General features: G+C 41.1%; 1 protein-coding gene across 2 annotated transcripts in view; it reads left to right on the forward strand.

The window, feature by feature from the left end:
• The window catches only part of ipo11 (importin 11), a 71,230-nt gene that overhangs the window by 35,987 nt on the left and 12,415 nt on the right, over positions 1-22,828 (forward strand). For both annotated transcript variants that reach the window (XM_029161081.3, XM_029161082.3), the window contains 9 exons: positions 1,637-1,752; positions 2,877-2,953; positions 11,238-11,317; positions 11,408-11,488; positions 12,531-12,626; positions 13,053-13,166; positions 13,740-13,861; positions 19,662-19,757; positions 21,007-21,091. In XM_029161081.3, the coding sequence (XP_029016914.1) occupies positions 1,637-1,752; positions 2,877-2,953; positions 11,238-11,317; positions 11,408-11,488; positions 12,531-12,626; positions 13,053-13,166; positions 13,740-13,861; positions 19,662-19,757; positions 21,007-21,091 (867 nt within the window). The remainder of the gene's footprint in view (positions 1-1,636; positions 1,753-2,876; positions 2,954-11,237; positions 11,318-11,407; positions 11,489-12,530; positions 12,627-13,052; positions 13,167-13,739; positions 13,862-19,661; positions 19,758-21,006; positions 21,092-22,828) is intronic.

Here is a 22,828-nt window from a genome sequence, read left to right on the forward strand (position 1 = left end):
CAGCTGAAGGGGCTTGGATTAGCAAAGTGTGCCGCTGCATACTGATGTAGAGTTTAATTTATGCAGTGTAGTGCTGACATTAAAAGTAAAACGCGTTTGATTTTCATGAGGTTTACTTTTTAAATCTTTTTAGTTCTACTATTCTGTCTAACATGTGGACATATTTGCAATTTGCAACATGGTTCAATTTAAATGTTTCCCACTCCTAACAAGTTAGAAGAAAGTTGGTGGGTAGAAAACAAAGCAGGACTTAATACCGCTGTACTTTAACATTTAATACAAATCCGTGAACATTGAATTCGCAATTATGCATTGCAACTTTTCAAAGAAACTGGATAGTGGGAATGAGTGTCTTCTGACTATTTGACTGGTGGAACTAGCATATTACAATCACACAATTAGAGTTGACGCATTGGCTCGCTTGTTTCAAACATGGAACTTTGCCTGCAAAAGACTAGTTACTTGTTTTCTGAGATGGGTGGGAAGGGACCTGCCAAATGGGGAAAAGAGCTTGACTCTCTTTAATTCCCACACAGACAAGCGAGAGCATATTTAGATCAAATTAAATCATGCCATCAGTAAAACAATGCTGGCAATTCCAAAAACAGCACTGATTCCTCTGTGCCGTCGTACCGATTACTTTCCTTACTAGTGGTGCACCCTCACCATGTCCACTTTCTCCTCATTACCCTCTCCCACGTTCTCTTGCCAGTGTTTTCTGTCAATATTCAAAGTGGCTGAGTCCAACTTGAAGCGATGGGAGGCTTTGAAAGGGCATGGTGTCAGACAGTGGTTAAGTTTTCATCGACAGACAAGAGTTTTGAGGGTATATGTGAAGACGATGGAAGTGATGTTTCAAGGGGAAAGAGTATTTCAGAGGGCATAATTCATAAGCGAGACTGAAAATGGTGGTGGGTGCTTCAGTTTGTAACTTCCAGTGCTTGTGTTTATGTGCATATGTAAAGAATATTTGCGAATAAAAACGTGTGCGTTTGAATTGTGTACTTTTGCCAGCGTTGTCAGATTTGCTCAAGGGTAGGTTACCCTTTGCTTTGTGTAAAGTTATTATCATGAAAACTCAGCTTTGCTGTTTCATCCAGGTCTTTCCACAATAAAATCTGATATAAACATTATGTCAGCATTAAGAGGCACTGTTTTATACAGATTAAAAGCTGAGAATGGTTTATTGTAGTGCAAAGTGAGTACAAGGAGTAGGCTTCATTGGAGATCGAATGAATTAGATACGACTAAATGTGTTGGATGTGTCTAACAAACAAAAGGACCGGCAGTGTGAAACCTGTAATGCTACCAAATAAATGGAATAATAAGGAAATGACTTACCAGAGGATCAAATTAGTTGTTATTCAAGATTATGTATGTATATGACTAGTTCTCATTTTTCTTGCCTTGTGATGCTTGAATACTGACACTCAAATGTTTTGTCATGTGACTTTGACATTCAGCAAGCTGTACATTCTTGGCCTTTGCCTTGCTGGTTCTCATTATTTTCTTTTAATTTAACTGTTTATTGACATTCCTAATGCGTCTGAAGCGGAGGAATTGAGACGAGCGGTTGCATTTTCATGTTGTCCTGGATTCCCAGTCTTAGCTTGACTTTATCTGTTTGTCATCCCAGGGCCTGGGGGCAGAGAGTAAGAACCTGTACCCTTTCCTTCTCCCTGTCATCCAGCTGAGCACTGACGTCTCCCAGCCGCCGCATGTATATTTGCTGGAGGATGGACTGGAGCTTTGGTATGGACACATGCACGGTGTACTAATATTTGAGTTACAGAAAATAACTCCCTGAGGGAGACATTTATGAAGCACTTAGTAATCTCATTTCCGCCCTCGCACTTCATAGCACGCTCGCATACACACCTACTCATACGCCCTACGACTGTAGCTGTCTTCATCTCTCTCTCGTTCCCTTTCATCTGATGCTCGATTCACTCATGAGGATCGGCCGTGAAGATGATTTATGTGGCTTAGAATCTTCCCCTTAATGTTGTTTTGGGCACACTCCACTTTAAGGGTATTTCAGGAGTCTGGTAAAAGACGATGCGTTTGTTATTGTATAGGCGGATCACTCAGGAAAAGTTAGATTTTGCAGGCGTTTCTTCTTGTTCATCTCCAGCCACATCTTTGCCTAAACCTCATAATGTTTATCTGAGAGCGGCTCTGTGCGGCGTGCTGCGTATGCATGTGACACAGCCACAGTCTTATGTCTCTGTCCTGTCGCTTATCCGGCCTGATAAACAGCAGTGCCCTAAATATTTGTTTGCTCTGTTTACAAAGCCAATGTCATTTTCACTTGCTTTTATCTTATATCAGCCGTGTCTCATCTTTTCATGTCCCCTTCTGTATCGGCCTATCTCTGTTTGTTTTGTTTGTAGAGCATGCACCCAGCCATTTATTTCCCATCTTCAGTAGTTATAGGTGCAATCCAAAAGCCTGTTTGTGGTGTTTTTGATCACTCGATGTTTCCTATTTCAAGATGTTGAAACATGTCAGCATTGTGTCACTAATTATTAATGCAGAAATTACATTTGCTCTCTTGAACCTGCTTCTTTATTCTCTGCGACTGACATTGTTTTTCCTCTGCCTCCTTTGCATTTGTCCTTTTTTCCACCCACTTCACTATATTGTTTTTCTGCCTGTGTGACTCTCTGTTCTGTACTTCTTCCTGTCTCTGTAATTTGTCACGCTATTTTTCTCTTCGCATTTCTTTGGCCATCTCTAATCTATGTCTTCTCCGCTCCTTTCTTGCAACTTATCGCTTTTTTTGTTCTGCTTTTCCTCTTTGCACTTTCTTTAATTCATCTTTATGACGTCCTTCTCCCCCTGCTCTTCTCATTCCTTCCCCTGTCTTCATGCAGGTTGGTGACTTTGGAGAACAGCCCAGCCGTCACCCCGGAGCTGCTCAGAATTTTCCAGAACATGTCAGCTTTGCTGGGTGAGAGGACATTTCTTTGCATGGTGGTCTCTCGGGCTGTGCACATGTGTTTGTACTTGTAAACACAGTTGTGTGTGTGATCTGGATACAGATTAGTTTGGATCATATTTTTTCTCTCTAGCACATTTATGGCATTCTGTATTATCATATAAATTGAATTAGTGACACGCAAAGAGGGTGTTGCAGAAATATCAAGTGCGCGGCAAGTGAGATTGATTAGTATGAGGTCAAATCATGACTTTGTGGGAAATTTAGAAGTGAAAACTATGAGTGCATCTGACTAGAGACAGTGAAGACACTTCACACAGACATAAAATGCGATGGGGGTGGTGGGGGGCATGATTTGGAAGGACAAACCAATATTATTTGATATAATGCTCAGATAATGGAATGGAGAGAATGAGGAAAGAAACCTGCTGGAATCCGTGGAAGGGGCCACGTTTTCAGTTTTATCGTCTTAGGGTTTCGCAGCCTGTACAGATTAGAGTTGTGGCTTCCCGGCAGCCTCAGGGCACCGGGGGCCTCGACTCTGGCTCTGGAGGCAGCTGTGAGTGGTGGCCGATTGAATGGAATTGGCTGGATGATTTATCGCAGGCCTGAAGCACTGGGACACTTCACTAGATGTTGTGTGCACAGGTGCGTGTGTGGCTTATACTGCGATGATGAACAGTGTTGATTTAGTGCTCCTGCATATAACGAGTGAGTCAGACTAATAAGAACACTAGTACAGCCTGATTGGCTTAGTGGAGCGTTTGATCGCTTATACTGTAGCTTGAATCTATGGAACAAAGCGGAGCAAAGGACTCAGGAAGACGGTCACAGATGAATGAAATGGAGGAGGAAGGAATTAAATAGGATCAAGAAAAGGGGCAGATGGGTGAACCATAACAAGGAGGTAGTGGCAGAAAATAAATGATTTAAAAAGGGATGGCAGAATAATTAGAGAAGGGGAAATGATGGGAAAAGAGAGGTTATGCATTGAAGGTGTGCTCTGAGGAACTTAAATAAGGCAGGATCTAATTTATTTTTTCATCTCATCTAAGGCTGAACATAAAAGGAAAAACAAAGCAATGAACCAAATCACAGAAGAAAACTTTTCTTTATAAAACAAAGCAGCGCACACACAGTCAAGTCACACAAAAACATAGGTAACACAAACCACTGCAGACAGAGCACCAGAACCTTAGGACATACCTCTAGTGGCAGTCGTCTTTGCCTCAACATAAAAAAAGAGGATCCATCAGTTTAATAATGCACAGTGATCAGCAGCCATATTACTGGTGTGTGTGCGTGTGTGTGTGTGTGTGTGTGTGTGTGTGTGTGTGTGTGATGGATTGAAGGAGGGGAAGGGGGTGAGACTGGCAGAAGTGTGAGATGCAGGGTGTGAGACAGACAGCACAGAATTAATAATGGCAGGATGTATAGAGGAGGTTTAGATGAAGGCTTTATGTGTACGCTCAAGCGTGAAAATTGGAATTTATAATATTAATACTTGGTAAGTACCAAGCCCGGATGCACACGTTGGTTTGAAAGACTTTCCTGGATTACTTTTTTCCTTTTTGAAATTTATTGCAGAATTCAATCTTTTTGTTTTTTGCTCTGCTGATGAAACAAAGGAGACTTTGCAACTCACTTGTTATAAAACACTGTAATTATTTTGGCAGATTATTGCACAATGGCCTGAAGTGTTACAGCTGTCGTACTGTAAAATAAATATCAATTCTTCGTCGTTAATCGTGCCAACAGGGGCATAATATTGCTCTCCCCGTGCAGACATCCTATTGAGCCAATGTGCGCTTACGCTGCATAACATGAACGAAACAGTCTCATGTTGTGACCTGATTTATTCTCAGTGTTATAATTTTTTGGGTGTTTACTTTATGACTTGTCACATTTCTCTTTTTCCTCAGTATCTGGTTCAGTGGAGATGAGTGCTGGCTATGACAGGCACATTAAAGCACGAATGAGCAAAACTCATTCACATCTCTAGGTACAAGCTCACATCGTGCAATTAAGGCAAAAAAAAAATAACAACCACATCCAAATGCATCATGGAGGTGTTTTTGCCCACTCTTCAGGCATTTTATTTTTTGTGCTACAGTAAGCAGCTTTCCCCTTAGCTGTTCTTTGATCCACGTCTAACATGCTTACCTGCCGTTTCTAGTGTCATGTCAGCCATATATGTCGTCTTCATGTATTCAAATATTCTCCTCTGTCTAAAGTAGGTTCCTAATGTATTTGTATCAAAATGCAGCAGGTTTGTCATGTCCTGCTAGTAGCTGTTCCTTAAATATGACTCACTTCAGGACAGCCTTTAAAAACAAATTAGGATACATAAGCTTTTTATTTTTTCCTAATTTCTTTCTACACCAATAGTTGTTGCTAAGGGCAGGAATGATTCCTGAACTCTAACTATTGAGAATTCTGCCGCTGTGTCACATCAGTTCTCCACATTCGGACAGTCACATCTTCAGCAACTCTTGGAGCAGGTGAACTGGAATGAATCCAGATGCCTTCAGAGAAACTGTGTGGGAGTCATGTAGCGCTGCTGTTTTTTTCCACTTCAGTAATGGCTCAGTTTTCGTATTGTTGTGCCGCTATTTAATAAAATGCTTTGCCAGCAATAAAGATTTTCACCTTTGCGGCATCTGGGCCTGCTAACATTTGCATGTGTTTAACTGGGCTCATCCTTAACAGGCAGTTTGGTCTGGTGCGTTAATTAGTGGAATAGCTCGTTCTGTAAGACTTGTCAGCGATTAGTATTCATCACCTGTGTCTCCTGCTATTGTGAAAAACACATTTTAGGCTTAGGTGAGCACATATAAAGCCCATTAGTCACACTGACTTAAAGTAGTTGATAATGCAGATCTTTGAAGGAAACCTCTGAGTTTTTAAGTTGCAAGATGACATCCATAACTTATGATGGTAGTATAGACAAAAAGGGTGTGGTTCTGCAGGAGGTTTACTTCGTTTAAAGGAGGTTTCCATCTCCTGGTGCTGCTTCTTGTTGGGTTTTCTATATACAATAGTTCAGTAGTTGTGTTTTGATCTGTAAGGTCAGAAGCGTTACATATTGAGTTACATTATCATGTGAATGAGCTGTGGATAAATCAATTTATACGTTCTGATAAAAACTTTCCTTAAGTTTCCTTTTTTTTTTTTTTTTTTTAAATCTACTTGCCTCAAAGTTTGGCCAGTCGCCGTCTGGTTCTGTTCCACCAGAACATTCGGCGGTCCGTTCATTCAGACCTTGGAGAGCAGCAGAGGGATGTGGGCTATTGAGAGAGTCTGGCGTGGTGTGGTGTCACAGCTTGCCAGGTATGTGGCCTGGCCTGCCTGATAAAGAGCCCCGCTCCATCACTGCTAAACTGGAGCAGCAAATTCCCTAATTAGAATGTCATGAGACTGGCCTTGGCTAAATGGTTAGACTAGCAGTAGGCGCTGTATCACTGCCACCACGCTCTGAACTAGGACACAGTTTAGCTGCGCGCGCTGCCGTGGCGAGTGATGATGGATAGTAAATATCAAAGGTATTTTTGCCTTTCTGTGATTCCCTCGTGCGCTTGCCTTACGCTGATTAGTATGAACAGCCGTTAGTCAGAGCAAGTGATACAGCTCAAGTGTCCATTTGTTTTCATCTCATTAAATTTAACACTTGTTCCAAACTCATCCTAGTACTATTTCCCAGTAAATGCCTTACAGGGGAAGACACCAGCTAATTACTTCAAGGTTGTGGAGCTAGTAAAGGATTGGAAATAGTTTAATTAATGATGATTCAGTTTTGATCACAGTTAAATGGGTTGAGCTAATGTGCTGCTCAGATCAGTCTTAACATCCACCTTTTGTTACATTTTCTCTCTCGTAATGCCCTTGTTTAAGCTGTATATCTCCTCTTTGGACCCAAATATACAGTAGAGAATGGGACATTAACTATTAGGTGATACATTCAGTATTTTATTAATGAAAGCGTTTAGATTTGCAGTCCTCTGCAGTTCTGTTCAACCTTGAGCTGTTAATGCATAAGCTGAAGTAAGGTGTTTGGGCTTTTTTCCGGACACGGTGCTTGGGAGTTTTCTGCTCTGTCATCACTGCTGTCATCTCATGTGAGGGCTTGCCTGTAATATAGATTTTTTTACCACTTCATTGAATCTCTTGCAGATTTTTTTTTGTAGCCTATCTCAAGTTTGATTACTTATCCATGACTTTTCAGACTTAAGCAAACTCCAAAGAGATGTATTTTCTCATCCAAGGCTCCTGTCAGCCATGTTGTTTTTATGGTTTATGTTTGTGTACTGTAAAACCTGGCAGCAAGCTGAACGCCCCTGAACCCCCTCCCAAACGAGAATAAAAAGATTTTATAATGCAGTGAGCAAAAAGAGTTTGCTATAGACCTACTGTAGGACACTTTGACTTGTGCCCAGATGGTAAAAAAACAATTAACATACATTAGTTATATTTATTTTGGGTTTTTTGTTTTTATCTCCAGGCCTTAGGCCTTTACTCAAACTGCAACTTTTTCCAGCTAGCTGGCTTTAATGATCTTAATAAACCCTGTGTGTCATTGTAATAAAATAAAATAACATAACAACACAGATTTTTGCACAAATTGTCATTGCTTGGTATGTAGTTTGCCAAATACGTACTGTAAAGCAAAAATTGGTTTGGGAGGTGGCCAAAATTTTAGCACTGTCCCCAACAACAGTTAGAGATGCTTGAAAGGCCGTTATCGCACTCAGATGTGAGGCTCGTTTTCCTGTTAGTGTTGATAACCAAAGCGGATTGTGCAGCATATGCCCAGGGCTATGAAGGATGTACTGACTAAAGCTTAATCAGTGTTTCAGCAGCTGTTTTTGTGACTATTTGATTATAGCACGAGTCTGCGTTTGTGTGTGACTGTGGGGGTGGTGGAGGGGAAAATTGTGTTCTTCCTTTTTTTTTTTTTTTTTTTTTTTTTTTTTTTTGAAAATCTATTTGTATGTATCGTTTTGATTTGGTATAATTTTCTCTCTTAGACTAATTTTCATATGGGCCTGATAATAAGCAAAACAAAGGAAAAAATCTTTTATTATTATTCCGTTGTACACAACTCATCCAAGAAATTTTCATTAAATTGGAGCATAATTGAGTTCCTAACAAAACCAGTATTACTGCATTAGAATAAAGCATCTGGAAAGCAAGTATGATTTTATTCAATTCATTTAAAAAATAAAAAGTGATATTTAAATAGGATTTGAGAACTCTAATGGTATTGTAACCTTTTATTCACTGTGAAAATATAAAGGGTATTTATAACAGCAGTTCCTGAACAATAGTGTGGTAGTATTTGTCAGGCTGTCACACTGGGTCAGAGGAAAGCAGAGCCACAGACGTTGGGTTGAGTCAACTGAATCCACCTTCCCATTGTGCCTGTCATATTAGTGTCACGCGGAAAATGTGTGGGGGATGCTGTGTGGAAATGGAAGTGAATTTACTTGCAATAACCAGATGCAGTGTTATTTTGTCAGGCTGTTTGTATTCATACAGTATGTGGACACTTGGGGTGCCTCGGGTTCATTTGCAATAGTGAGAGGGAGAGATGATGAAAGCCTTACCAAGTGCAGGCCTTGGTGTGTCGCACTGCCTGACCTGCCTCCAACCCACAGTGAGAATTCAATTCATTTTTCCCATTTTATATGAAGACTCGTATCCCCCTCTCTTCTCGTATTGATATTCATGCATAACTCTCTTTCAGAGGGTATTGCTACTGTACGTAATGACACAGGTAGTTGTCGGTCTCTCGCGGAGGGATGCGGATCGAGAATGTGTCAAAGGCTTGTATTTACTTCCCCCGTTGCCTTCGCACGCACCAGTATAATTCTGCTCTCAGATAGGAGATGAAGTCGTTTTTGGTGCAATCATAGCGCCTCAGTCAGATGCGATACAGTGGATGACAATATGTCCACAGGCGCCGTGCAGACGACGGTGCTCTCAGCTCCATGTTTGTATTTGTGTCACAAATGCCTTGTTTCCCCCCTCAGTGCTTATGTTTGTCAACTGAAAAGCACAAATCATTTCTTGAGAGAATAAAATTTGCATCGCGGCTATACATTTTAGTGCACTTTTATGGACTCTTAATGTGCCTGGTGTGTGTTGACCTATGGAGCTTTGTTCAAACATTTAGGGTTTTAATCACTGCAGTGTGAAATTCTCCTTCTGATTAATATACCGCGAACAGTACCTGTCGATGTACCACTTTGCAATTTTTAATTCTTTTCTTGTTCAACTTGAAAAATTAACTTACTTTTAAGGTCATCCTGACAAATTAGTGCGTTTTTTATGCTCTGTGTGTGTAGGACGCCGGATGATTGGGGAATTAAAAAGAATCCTATACCCACTAAACTGCAGATTAATCTGCAGATCCTTGTGCATAGACATCAATCAAAAGTTTCTTCCATAGAATAAAGGTCATATGTTTGACAGTTTAATTCTCCACTAAGTTCATGTCACGTTATATACTACAATATTTATGATAAAACCCTGCTTTGGCATTTGAGGAAGGAGAAAACAGACGAAGCAGTCGAGAGAGAACATTATTAGCGAACAAGGTGAGAAACCAGTTGCACCACTTTAACACGTACACACACAAACTAGGGCAGTACTAGCCTGTAGCACAGATTCCCATCCAAGATAAACCAAAAAGTCAAAATGATTATTTCTTTCACTCACTTCTGCTGTAATGATCAACCCCTCACTACTATTTTCAAAGCCCAAAGCTGCTGTAGTTGCTGTAATAAAGTACAGTAGATATCAGACAAATGCCGCTACGCTCCCTATCCAGATAGGCCCTTACTGTACCTCCTCCCTGTTGTCTCCACCACTGGGCTGGTTATGAAACATCAGTACACAGCTGCTCGTGTTGAATCGCTTCTTGGATGCCTCTTGATTGAGTTTCTTGTTTGTGGTTTTAGTCATCTTTTAGGCTCACATTTAAGGTTTTGTATTTCCATTTGTTTGTGCAGTTAAGTATTTTGTTGTAATTGCACCACTGCGTCAGATATACTATTACAGCCATACTGTTTTTTATTTACGCAATCGGTTGCCTTCGCCTCAGAAAAATAACTGCTCTGTCTTGACCACAGGAATGAATTGGTTATTGAGGAGCTTTTATCTTTCACCTGTGTTTCATCACAGTGCTCTACTTCCAACATGAAACATTCTGTGGTGTATTGCACTAGATGAAAATAGTGTGAGCACACTTCAGTCGTAGCCTGAGTCTGATGATCACTCTCTTTATTCTTGACTTTGCACGCGTCTTAAATGCTGATTTAGTTTTTAAAATCAGTGACTGTTCTTCTCAACAGTAGCTTCCTTGTTGCTGATACAATCATAGCTCCCTATAGCTGGTGAGGCAGTGAATTAGAGGGTCCTGACCTCCTCAGGCAGATCACTGCCATGCGTCTTAATACATGCGTATTATCTTATCTTAAGTTAAACTTGCAACTTGCCAGAGAATTGGCATTATTCATTGTGGACGTTTGATTGGCTGGAGGCCACACCTCTAGTGCGCTGGGGTATTAGTTATAAATTATGCAAATGTGTAAAAATTGGCATTCAAAAGAACCATGTGAGGTTACCCCCTTGCTTCTGCTGTTAAGTGTAAATTTAAACGCATTTGTAGAACTTTTCATGGCACTAATGAGAACAAATAGCTGATGAACCGAGTCTTTGTCCATCACTGATCTGTAAAACTCCATGGTGCCATAATACGAACTCAAACTGCAAAGGTCAAGCAAACATCAGACACAAAGTAGAAAATATATAATTTGGTGATAATAATGTTTCAGAGGCACCAGCTTGTTTAAATATTTATATACTGTTCTTTTGAATAGATCCTCTCTCTCATTACTGCTGGCAGATAAGCAGCCACTTGAACTTTCTTGTATGCATGTAAAGCTATCGCTGCAGTGTTAATTTGTTGCATCATGAATATGTTAAACCCAGTGTTCCAGCAGTTTTCCTCTTTTTTTTTTTTACTATGGTAAGTCAATTTAGTTTCATTTTTCTCTTGAATGTAAAGCAGAACTGGAGGATCTTGCATGAAGAAATAGGAATGTAACATGATCGTCATATCCCAGCGTGACTCATCTCAGTGTGAATTATTTTTATTATAGTAAAATAATGGATGTATTAATATTAAATGAATCAAAATGATTAGTACAGTTAAACTTTCTTCTTGCTGTAAGTGTTACTTAAATATTTCTGTCCAGTTTAATAAAATCTATCAACATTTCATTCTCTGTTTCAGAGCTGAGCTCAGAGAACCTGCGCACCTGCTTTCAAATCGTCAACGCCTACCTGTACCTGTCTGCCACAGAATTTCTGCAGGTGAGACGCCCGAAACACTTGAAGCAATAGACATTAATTCACATGTATTATGCACACAGTAACTTCAACGTCTAATCACTGTGTTTCCAGAACTATGCAGAGTCGCTGTGTCGATCTTTTTGTGATCTACTGAAAGACATCACGAATGAGGGACAGGTTCAGGTCCTCAAGGTGCGTCACTTCTTACCTCACACACAGCATTCTTTCCCATTTTTCTGCATTCTTTAATCCTTTTTTTTATTTAGCCTGGACAAGCACAGGTGAACATGAAGCGTCTCAAATGCTGCATCTGCAGACACATGAATGCACCTCCTGTGAACTGACGGGCCGTGATATTCTCACCAACTGGGCAAATTATTTGAGTTGCTGCAGCTATTTATTACAGATCATACCTCGGGCAGCTGACTCTTCATATCCGTCTGGCTATATTTATATTGGAACATTAAAATAATGTGTGATATTTGCCCAATGTGGGGCGCATGTGTACACAGAACATCCATGAGACCTTCGCGCTTTAGCTTAGAAAGCTCAGAGGCATTACAGCACATCTGGCTCATACTAATCCTTTGTTTTGAGGAACCGAAAGCCTGCATATAATAAACCTACCTACCTACACCACCTGAACTCAAATCAGCTCTCCACATGTTGGCAGACGGATCAAAAATATCAAGCAAATCAATGTGACTTCCTTTGAATAGTTCATATGCATTTAAACTTACAGAGACACATATGGGCTGCTGACCTTTAAATTAAAGATTCTCATCCGAAGCTTTCATTTGGGGAAATGTCATTTGTAATCTTACAGTGTTATTAACCTGAAATAATATTTGCCTGGCTTTATTATGGACAGCTGTTTTTATTATGGCAAGTTTTATTGGCTTGATGTCTATACTGTATATATGTTTTATTAGAGAATTTTATATTTTGTGAATTTAGTCGCATATTTACAATTAACTTATTATATTTTGTGTGATTCATTGCAGGGCTGTTACATTAGATTGCTTCACCTCCAGCTGGTTTTAACTTATAAAGTGACAGCTAAATGTGTGACCACCTACAGTAGCATATGCCCAAACATTCACCGAGGTGACTTCTGCACAACCTCTGCCACTTAATCTTTGCTTTTTGTCTGTTCCCCTTCTAATTCCTCCCGAGGTCCTTGCTGCTGTGGCTTGATTTGTGTCCCTCATTCTCATTCTCTCTGTCTGTGCAGGTGGTGGAGATAGCTTTAAAAGTTAGCCCCATACTGGGAGCCCACATGTTCCAGCCTCTGCTGCCAGCTGTCTTCAGAGGCACCGTGGATGGCGAGGTGAGTCCTTCCTTCACATATCGGATAGGGCTGCGTATATTAACATTAAAGGACAAGCCAGAAATGTGTATTACCCATGATGCATTGTTCTTATTTCCCACCATTGTCTGCTGAATGTTTAAATATTTAACCTTATTAAATTTTAAAATGCGTCCTTAAAATGAGAAAGTTTCACTGTGCTTCCACATGTCCTTTTCTGTCACAAAGTTATTTCCTATAGAAGCTATATAGTGTGAATTTATTGATTAGCACAGTTAAAGGTCATGTGCTTAGTTTCCAGGATTCTGCTGTGTCAGTGGACCTGTCTTCTCCCCCCCCTTATCATGGTTAATGACCTGTACGTTATGTAAAATCAGCTGTGCGTGGGTTAATCTACTTGTGTCACTGTGTATTCACTGTGTGTGTGCGTGTGTGTGTGGTGAACAGCGATATCCTGTGGTGATGTCCACCTACCTAGGAATTATGGGCCGCGTCCTGCTCCAGAACTCCAGCTTCTTCTCCTCTTTGCTCACCCAAATGGCCTCTGAGTGCGGTCAGGAGGTATGGCTCCGTGTCCGCCCTTCATTTGTGTCTGCTCAGCATAGTCTCGGTGAATGTCTTAGGAAGACATAACTGTAAAGTGCCTGATAAAAGGGATCATTCTGAACAAGGCTGAAAGTAATGAGCCAAGGAATTGCTAATGGTAATGTTTCTAAGCCTTAAAGTTTTCTCTCTTGATTATGAGACCCTGACATTGTGTCAGGTTATTTATTTGTCTGCTCTTTGGTTAACTTTGCCTTGTTTTGACATTGCTGCCCTAATCAAAATTCAGTTAACGAAAGGCCTAGCGGTGTTTCTATTTTTCTTTTTTCTGCTCTTTTGTTTTGATGAGGGAGGGATGTAAGCGAGGCAGAACAAGCAGGGAAGGTCAGACTTGCAGACTTGTATTACTATAGTAGAGCAATGTTTTTAGGCATTAAAGTGAACCAGTATCTAGTAACTTGAGCTGTCAAGGGCTGTCACTCTTCCTTCACTTATTCCTTTGCTTTATTGCTTCTCTGCTGTTTGCCTTTTCCCTGCCTCTGCTCTCTCATTCTCCAATTCTCACTCATCATCCTCCTCGCTCTTCATCAGATGGACCACTTGTTGGGCAGTGTGATAGAGATGTGGGTCGACCGCATGGACAACATCACTCAGCCTGAGAGAAGGAAACTGTCTGCTCTGGCTCTGCTTTCCCTCCTACCATCGGACAATAGGTGAGAAACATTTATCATTCACTTATCTGGGGAAGTGTATACCATCCAACCTGTCAACACGGCTGATGTAAGGGTTCCTACTTTATGTGGGTTAGAGGAAAGGTGCAGTCAACCGTGCAGTTTCTGTGTAGGCTAATACTGGTCTCACATGCTGCACAAAAAGAGACAAATGTGGTTCTTACATACAGAATGTGTAGTCTTAGTAAGCCCGAGTGCATATGCACAACAGAGTCCTGGCTCTGATGTTGCATCGAGGTACATGCAGCACTCAAACAGACCTGTTTCGAATGCGCTTAAAGTCTGCACACGTCCAGGATTCCACTGCATGTGGTGTGAAAGTGGCTGTAATACTCTTCAGTGTTCCCAAATGAGACAGGTGTTAACTCTAAGTTTTACATAAAACCACAGGCACTTTATATTTCATGCAAATTATGATTTCCCAGAATTCATTGACGCATGCAAAGTGATTGATCGCCTTTAATGTCTTAACCTTCAAGTTCATTAGTGATAAAAGGCATTGCACTGAATTTCTGTATTCACTTCTTTAGAATGTGTGTTAAAGCACAAACGTTGATCACTGTTACTTGAATTACAGTAGATCATGGTGCTGAGAGGCAGCACCATCTGGGCCAACATCTCACTGCATCAACAAACAGCTCCTGTCTGCCAGATGCAGATGATCAGCACTCAGTAGTACTGATCGGTAAATGTAACCGGTGTGTGAATCAGTTTCCTCCTAACCTCTGCTTTTGTGCATAATATAAAGGCCATACTTTCACTTGATGAATACATAATGTAATTAAGACTTTGAGAACTGAAAATGTGGTTATTAAAACTAGTTTTTAAATTCTTTCTATATTTTAAATGTTAAATCTATAGGTTATAAGTGAGACGCATTAAATTTCAGTTGAAAGTGAGATGCTGATAAATATTAATTTGCCTCCGTCACTGCATGTCATGCTTTTACATACACCCAGGTGTAACAGGTGCACAGGGAGGCAGCCAGTCCACATCTTCAGATGTTTCTTCTCCTCCTCACTGGTGTTAGTCAAAACCAATCATCAGGACTTTGAAAAGCGTAGTTTTCTGCGATCCCAACGTGGACGAGCATGAAATCCTTGCTTGCCCATTCTCGGTCTGCTGCTGCAGCTGATTATGGTGGCTTTGGCTGGTTAAGTGCTTCTTGTCAGGTCAGCTTCTTAACATAAAAGACTAAAATTGATCATTACACAGAGTGGCACCTTCTATTTTAAATCACCTCTGCCCCAAAATCATAATAAACCACTAACTCAGAGTTCCATGTTGAAGTTTAACATTCATCTTCTTGAATTCAGACAGTGTGCTGTGTTCGCTTGGTGCCCTGTCAGCACTCTGAGACACATACACGCACACACACACTGAATGGAATAACTGAAATGACCAATCTGCTACTTGTACGAGCAGTTGAACAGTAAACTTGTTTTCTCATTACCTGATTTATGAGTGGTAGTTGTCTTCGTCAGTTTAATGTTCAGTCGCTAAAACATCTGTTTTACGTTAACAGCTGTCACACTCTTTCTGCTCGTTGTGGCTGTACCTCTTAAATGCACCATCTTCTGTTTGTTGTTTGCAACTTTTTGTGCAGTCCAGCTGCGTTATGTTTATTACTTTGCATTTTGCATTCTCAGCCATGGGGTTAGTGTCACAGACGACCGCTCTGGCCATTAGTATGCTCAGCCTTTTTTTTCCTATCACCGGTACCGTTTCATCATCGTGACAGTTTGCTTTTAGCTGCTAAGCTCCTGTTAAGAAATGCCAACAATACTCAACTAGAACAAGCACATTATTAAATCAATACGTTCATCTTTTTTGCTGAATTTGCTGCGCTAATAGTTTGTCTGGTCTTGATTTTTAACAGTTTCATCTCAAACTTGGTACATCGTGTTCAAAGGATTAAATTAATTCTCCAGCTGCTGAAGGTTTTAATCATACATTCATCTGCTTTCTTGTATTGTGCGGTTTTCGCACTAGGGACCCACAAATGTAGTTTCTCTTTGCATGCACCTGTACACAAATTACCTGTAAATCAAAATGGCCCTCCCTAAATGCACTTTCTGGCTTCTGTCATTTTTTTCAGTCCCAAAACTGGAATATTCCCCAGTATAATTAGTGAATTGCATGCTTCATTGTTTCTGTTCGAAAACCATCTTTAGTCCTTTAGCGCTCATCGCTTACAGTACAGCACCAAAGCACAAAGGCTATTTAGGGTCTAGTCTAATGATCCAAAGTCACTGATGCTTAGCGGCCATGAATGTAATTAATGGCTCTTATTTGAAAGCAATTCATAACAATTTCACCTGGAATATACTACAAAGCCCCTCTGTAATTCTGTTTCTCTGTGTAAAACATAATGAACAGAACTAACTGAACTAGTGAATTTCACGTTATCGACCAAACACAGCTCACACTGTGTTGTTATTCATTTAACAAAAATGAACCCAACAAAGACAATGTGGGCAAATCTCAGTTCACAACAACCTTCTTTTATTCCTGACAGACATTCAGATCCAGATGTACTGTTGTGCTTCCGGTCATTTTCCTTTTACAAAACCCAGTTTGGACCCGTCATTATCTGTCACAAAGGTCGTCATTTGCCTCTAGTCCATAGTGGGCTGCACAATGGCTGCAGGGTGCCCAGTTCTCGTGCTTTATGGTGGATGTGAGGTGTTTATGGTGGTTCTCGCCTTTCAGCCCCACTCTAATCTCCTCTGTCCACGGGACATTTTTCCAGAAGTCTCGTGGTTTATTCAGGGGCAGTTTTGCGAACCTAACTTGTGCTTTCATGTTCTTTTTACAAGAAACTTTCTCTCAGCACTCCTTCCACACAACCTGTACTTTTCCTAATTGTGCTGTCATGGACTTGAACATTTAACATGTTCAGTGAGCCCTGTAGGGTCTGAGATGTAGCTCTTAGTCTTTCTCCCAGAGCATTACATGGTCTGACCTTGGGGTAAGGCTCCTGAGGTGTCTACTCATGGGGTTATTGGCAACTGACTTGAATGATTTCCTCTTGTCTAGTCTTTCTTATTTTATAACACTCAACTCCTGATAGGTTGGGAATGGTTTCCAACCCCATGTGCAGTAACAGCTGCTTCTCTAAGACCATTGGCTTATATCTTCCCCTCTTGGCATTGTGGTTACTCACACCTGAATGCTCCAGACCAGCCAACTGCCAAAACGAACACCTGCTGGTGATCACTAAATCTGGGGCTCATAATTAGTACCTGGCTTTCCCATGAATGCTGTTAAAGCAGTAAGGAGTTACTTAATATTCTCTACATGTTTTTTTTTTTATTTTCTTCATTTCTTTTCAACAAATAATGACTTGCTATGATCAGATGTGATTTTTATGTGAACTAATTTTTGCACCTGACTCTGCAAAATTGTGAATAAAATTATTTTTATAATTACACTATACATCTAATTAGTGTTTTATCATGAGACATTTAGTCTATTTAACTAAAGAAAAGTAGTGGTTGTGCAGCTTGACTTTTATTGCGTGCACCTCCATTTAACATTACAGTAATGAGTTGTCTAAGGACACTGCCGGGCAAAGTGCCAGACCATCGCCAGCCCGCTCGATGATCATGTGTTCACAGTTGCTGGTGTTATTAAGGAGTCTCAGGAGAGAAAATATCTCTATATTGAACAGAAGCGTACTCTGTGTGGTGGATAACCCCAAGATCAAATGAGCGCGTGTCCAGCGGTTCATCTTACTGAATGAAAGTGGGCTTCACGCAGAGGGTGTGGTGGAACGTACTGGAGTGAAACATGGCCAGGGTCGGATCTTCCATCATCACAAACAAACTCCTCCAACAGGTTAAGGACTTAAAACAAACACACAAAATCAAATAATGAAAGACAGAAAATGACTCTTCCAACGTGGCCTGCTGCGAGTCCTTTTTTCTGCCATCTGTGCATCGACCTTTAACTCCCAGTTCCTTTAGAGCGGAGAGAAATACAGCGGTTGCTCAAATGGAGACAACTACCAGTTTGTAAAAGTCTTGATAAGAGCTAGAAAACAGTGGCTGATGTCTAGGGGACGTTTTGCAGCCTGATTATTTGGCACTGCCTCTCAGGAGGTAAAGTTGACCTTAGCTAATCTGTTACTGCCAATGAACACAGAAAGGAAATCTCTCAGTAATGTGATGAAAGGTCCAATATGTGCAAAACAGTTTACACACATGCTGTTTTGGATCAAAACAACGAGGTAGAAATTCTTTGAGATTTCATAACCAGCCTTCATTTTATTGTGCTGCTCGCCTTTTGTTTATGGCGCGAGGACAGCGCACTGGCAGTTAATTCTGATGAGCACTTTGCTGCGGCGCCTTGTTTGTGTGCACGCAGCCCGTGAGCTTTCAGATCATGTTTCCACTTACTTTGATTTGAATGGCAGGCACACAGCGGCAGCACTAGTCAGCCATTAGGAGATAATCACTGGAGAGGTGTTGGGCTGGTTGGAATTAGAATTGACAGACGTGTATAAATGTGCGATAAGGGATCTTTAATATGCCGACATCCAGTGGTTGCTATGGCTGCCAATTTGAGACTATTGTTAGGAAATTGGTGGCAGAGGTGTTCTGCAATGTATTTTACATGTCCAGATTGTTAAAGAGCGAAATGTTTCCGACTGAGAGGGACAACTGTTTAAAATTCAGACGGACAGGTCTCCTATTCTTTTGTGAGTCAATCAAAACTGCAGCAGTCATTAGTCCTAAATATGTCTTTGCTTCTGCGGCTCGTGTATATGTATGTCAATTTGGGGTTTTGGGGGAAAATGGGTCCAGATTTCATATATTATAAGTGCTGATGATGATGTTCATAGCATATGTCGGCGGAGAAGAAATCCAGACGTATGAAATAATACTACGGCCTCCATTTATGGGCTGGTAATGTGTCTCACCCCCTGGTCCTTACTTGATGTCATGCTCAGTGAACTTATTGCAGAATTGCCTGTGGTGTTACCAGCCATGTACACGAACTGACAGAACCTTTGATGCATCCACACCCAAACCCACATATGCTCACTCTTTGTGTCATTGCAGTCTCTGGCCTTGCTACGTTTCCCTTCTATTGATAAAGAAAAAATCTGTTCATTTCCAGTAATTTCAACGAGTGACTCATATTATTCATCAGTGACTGGTCCTCAGAGCTTCGATCGAGGATGTTGCAAACAAACACATTTTAAAGATCTGAGGTTTTAAGGAGCCTCCAAGTCTAGAAACTACAATTCTTTATGTGTGTAATAGTCCAGAGTGGCTGCAGTGCTGGGACCGCAGTAAGCCTAATAGATTTTTGTTTGCACACTAAAATGTTTTCTTAATCAATAAACCTTCCTTTGTACTAGAAAAATAACCGTTACCATATGTGGTCACTGCAATATTAAAATGTTTTGGAAAATGGATGAAGTAGACAAAGGGCTGAGCGTACCCACACTGAGAAGGAGGAGGTTCACAGGGGAGATATATTAATTCTGAAGGTCAAAGGTGAAATCATGAGATGCATCAAAGCAGAACAGTCTTGACAGGTGTGCTGGGATGTCAGCTGATGGATGATGTAGGTCTTTCCTGGATGGCCGTATAGGTTGCTCTGTTTTTTTTTTTTGTTTTTTTTATCAGCCTCTTTATCACTTTCAGTGCTGCAAGTGTTGCAAACTAGACTCGTCTATCTTTTTTATTCAAACCCACACACACACACACACACACACACACACACACCTGTTGAATTAATGCTTAACAAGCCTGTGTTGTTTGTGTGTAAGTGTGATTCAGGACAAGTTCTGTGGCATCATCAACATCTGCGTTGAGGCCCTGCACGATGTAATGACAGAAGAACCCGAAACAGGCACCTTCAAAGAGTAAGTACATGCGGAACAAAGAAAAACAAAACCTTTATAAATTATACAATTCTAGCCTCTAGTAAATCTCCTCACTAGTGAATGTAGTTCAAGCTCATGCATTATGAATGGTGACAGTTGAAATACTCATTTTGAGGCAGTACGGCTGCAAATGTGCTGTAAAAGCTCGGTTTTTCTAGACAAACTCCGAGCGCAGGTATAAAAGCAATGATATAAAAGGCGTCGCGTGGATGGCCTGGACCGTGGATCATGGCGGTGTGCCGGAGGAGGCAGAGTGGCAGCGTGGACAGGACACATCTCTCCGGGTATGGAATGGCCCGTGAAATGGCCCAGAAAACACGGCCCTCCCTTCAACCCGTGACTCGCGCTGCCCCGTCTCCCTCCCCTCTGGCCTTCTGGCCCAGCAGAACGCTCCTCGTTTCTCAGAAGATCTTAACCTACACGCAGACACCATTTTCCCCGCTGTCAAAAACACTCTGCAGCCTCCCTAGATGCGTCGGTGTGGGGGGAAAAACCAAAAACGTGGGTAGAAAGGTTAGAGTAAATGTTTTAAGTGTTTTTCCCCCCATTTGTCAGTGATGTGTTGAATTGCTTCGGTTCCCTGTTGTGCTTCACAGCAGACAAGAACATATTTGCGGATGCTGATTCGTTTGAATTTTATTCACTGTTTGTACAAGCAGTCAACTGAGGAAGAAAGCAGTGGGTATTGTAATCTTCTGCCTCTATGTAGGAATTATGAGAGAGAACAATTGCACACCTTCCTTTTATTCCTCAGCTGCTGGTTTCAAATTGTTTTGTAGCTTGCGTAGTAAGATTGAATTGTCCCACTGTGTGTGACACATTATTATAAAAGTATTAGGTTTATTCGCCTTAATAATTGCTTGCCACACAACACTGGACTGTAGTTGAAAAGATTACTTAAGTTTGTTTTACAGTTCTTTCATCAGGTAAGTTTGCAGGTGGAAGTTATTACATACTTCATGTAAAAGGGACAGAATGTGTCATTCTTTACTTACAAGATGAATCGTGTATTGGTGACAAAGGAAATAAGATAATCTTTAGGCTTGGGACGGAGCACAAAGGTATCTCTCGTAATTCTCTCTGCAAGCAAATGAGCCAATATGAATATCAGAGAGCTGTTTACAAAGTGCTGGAGGGTTGAGCCCTGTTTTGTGCGCCTGTCGCCAGTCTAAAATTGTCTCCTACTGTGCAGTTATTAATATTGAGTTGAATATTATTGTGTTTGCAGCTGCATGCTGATGAGCCATTTTGAGGAGCCCAAACTAAGTGACGATGAGGAGCCACCAACTGAGCAGGACAAAAGAAAGAAGCTGGTGAGTCAAACGCACACAGCACCGCTTTTACATTTACATGTATTTTTTGCTCTTGCTCTTTTCTCATCTTAGACAAATAGCTTCAATAATTCCTTTTCTGTTCATTATACTGTATCAAAGTCCTGGACCTCTCTTCTTTTATGATCCTTGATTCTGCATTAATATCAAAACGCTTGTCGGAGATTAAATTTCATAATTTAAATCCTAGAATAAATGTGTTTCCCTAAAACGAACAGGGAAAGGTGGTCACTTCGATGCTTGTTAATCAGGCACCTTTTCAGAGCCGGCTTCAATGCTTTAAATTTAGAGCCCTGTAAAGTCACTTGCACCACTCCTGGGTGCACCCGTATGTCAGTGCAGCACGCTGTGAGTCACTTTAGCTAATCATGGATGTTGCTGAGTGCCCATAAATGGCCCCCAGCTGGGGAATGTTTACTAATTAAACACTAGACCCATGCACATACAGTATGGGTGTGCATGAATCCTGTATGAAGACGCATGCCTCTGCCTCGCTGGCTCACTAGAAGCTCAGGAGCTGGAACGTTACCTCACCTTGTAATTATGATGTCAGCGGCTTCCTCTGCCTTCACCAATTGAGCTCCTCGGTAAAATTTATGTCCAAATTAGATTTCATTACTGTAATAATGAAACGACACAGCTGTATATATTTTCTGGTGTGATTATGTGGCTCCTTCTCTGTGTGTGAGTATACGTGTTTGTTGGACGGCATCCCAGCGCACTTATCACCTCAGCCCAGACCCTGACTCTTTGCTCCAGGGAATAGAGAAGAGGAGACTTTAAGTCACACCTCTCGCTGTCTCTCAAAGAGTGGGGGGGGGAGTGCTTGGGGACATGCATGAATGCAAGTGACAGGTGTGTCCATGTGAGATGGTTTTGAGTTCTAGCAGAAAGTTAATGAGGAGGGAGAGCCGTGACATTTTCTACATTTGTTGACTCTGCTTTCTTGGAGACAGGTGTGAGAATGTATGTATAAAGTAATTTGTGTGTATCGATGGTGAACGTTTGTCTGAAATCACGAGTGGGCGACAGAGTATTTTTCATGTCATCATCCTCTGTCTTATAATAAACAGGTAGACCCAGCTTGATTAATGCATTCAGACAATGGGCAAACAAAGCATACTATCTGATTGTAATTTCGTCTGTCCCGGCTGCCATGCGTGTCCACCATCTGCAGGGTTAGCCGCTGCCATGCCAATCAGGCAGCAGGTAAAGGTTAGGAGGTCCTGCTATGAAAACTGGCACTTGAGATGTGAAATGTCACCTCTCTGGGGACGAAGGAGCTTGAGGTAGTGGAGCTGGAGAAGCAATATCAAGTAGATATACTTTAGTTCACATCTTTACACACCAGTGGTCATAGAACCCAAGTTCTGACCAGAGACTGGACTCTCTCCCTTTCCCCTTCTTGGCAAATGTGAGTGTTTACGGTTGCTGTAGAAAGCACCGCGTTGTGTGTTTTTTTTTTTTTTTAGCAGTTTTTGTTGTAATTCAAGAAATGCTAAAGTTAGTCAGAGTGAGTCAGGAAGACTGTAGCAGTTGAGCCGGTATTACTCCACCCTTTTGCACATTTCAGCAACTAGCGTTACATTTTAGTAAACCTAGTAAGAAATTATTACTATTACACAGCCCACCTTTGAATATAACAATGTGATCTATTTTTGAAGTCAGCGTTTTAAATTTGATCTACCTCTCCTTACAGAGCTTGTGTTTTGCTGCAGA

This window comes from Betta splendens, chromosome 9, assembly GCF_900634795.4.
Source record: "Betta splendens chromosome 9, fBetSpl5.4, whole genome shotgun sequence".
NCBI classification, from domain to species: domain Eukaryota; kingdom Metazoa; phylum Chordata; class Actinopteri; order Anabantiformes; family Osphronemidae; genus Betta; species Betta splendens.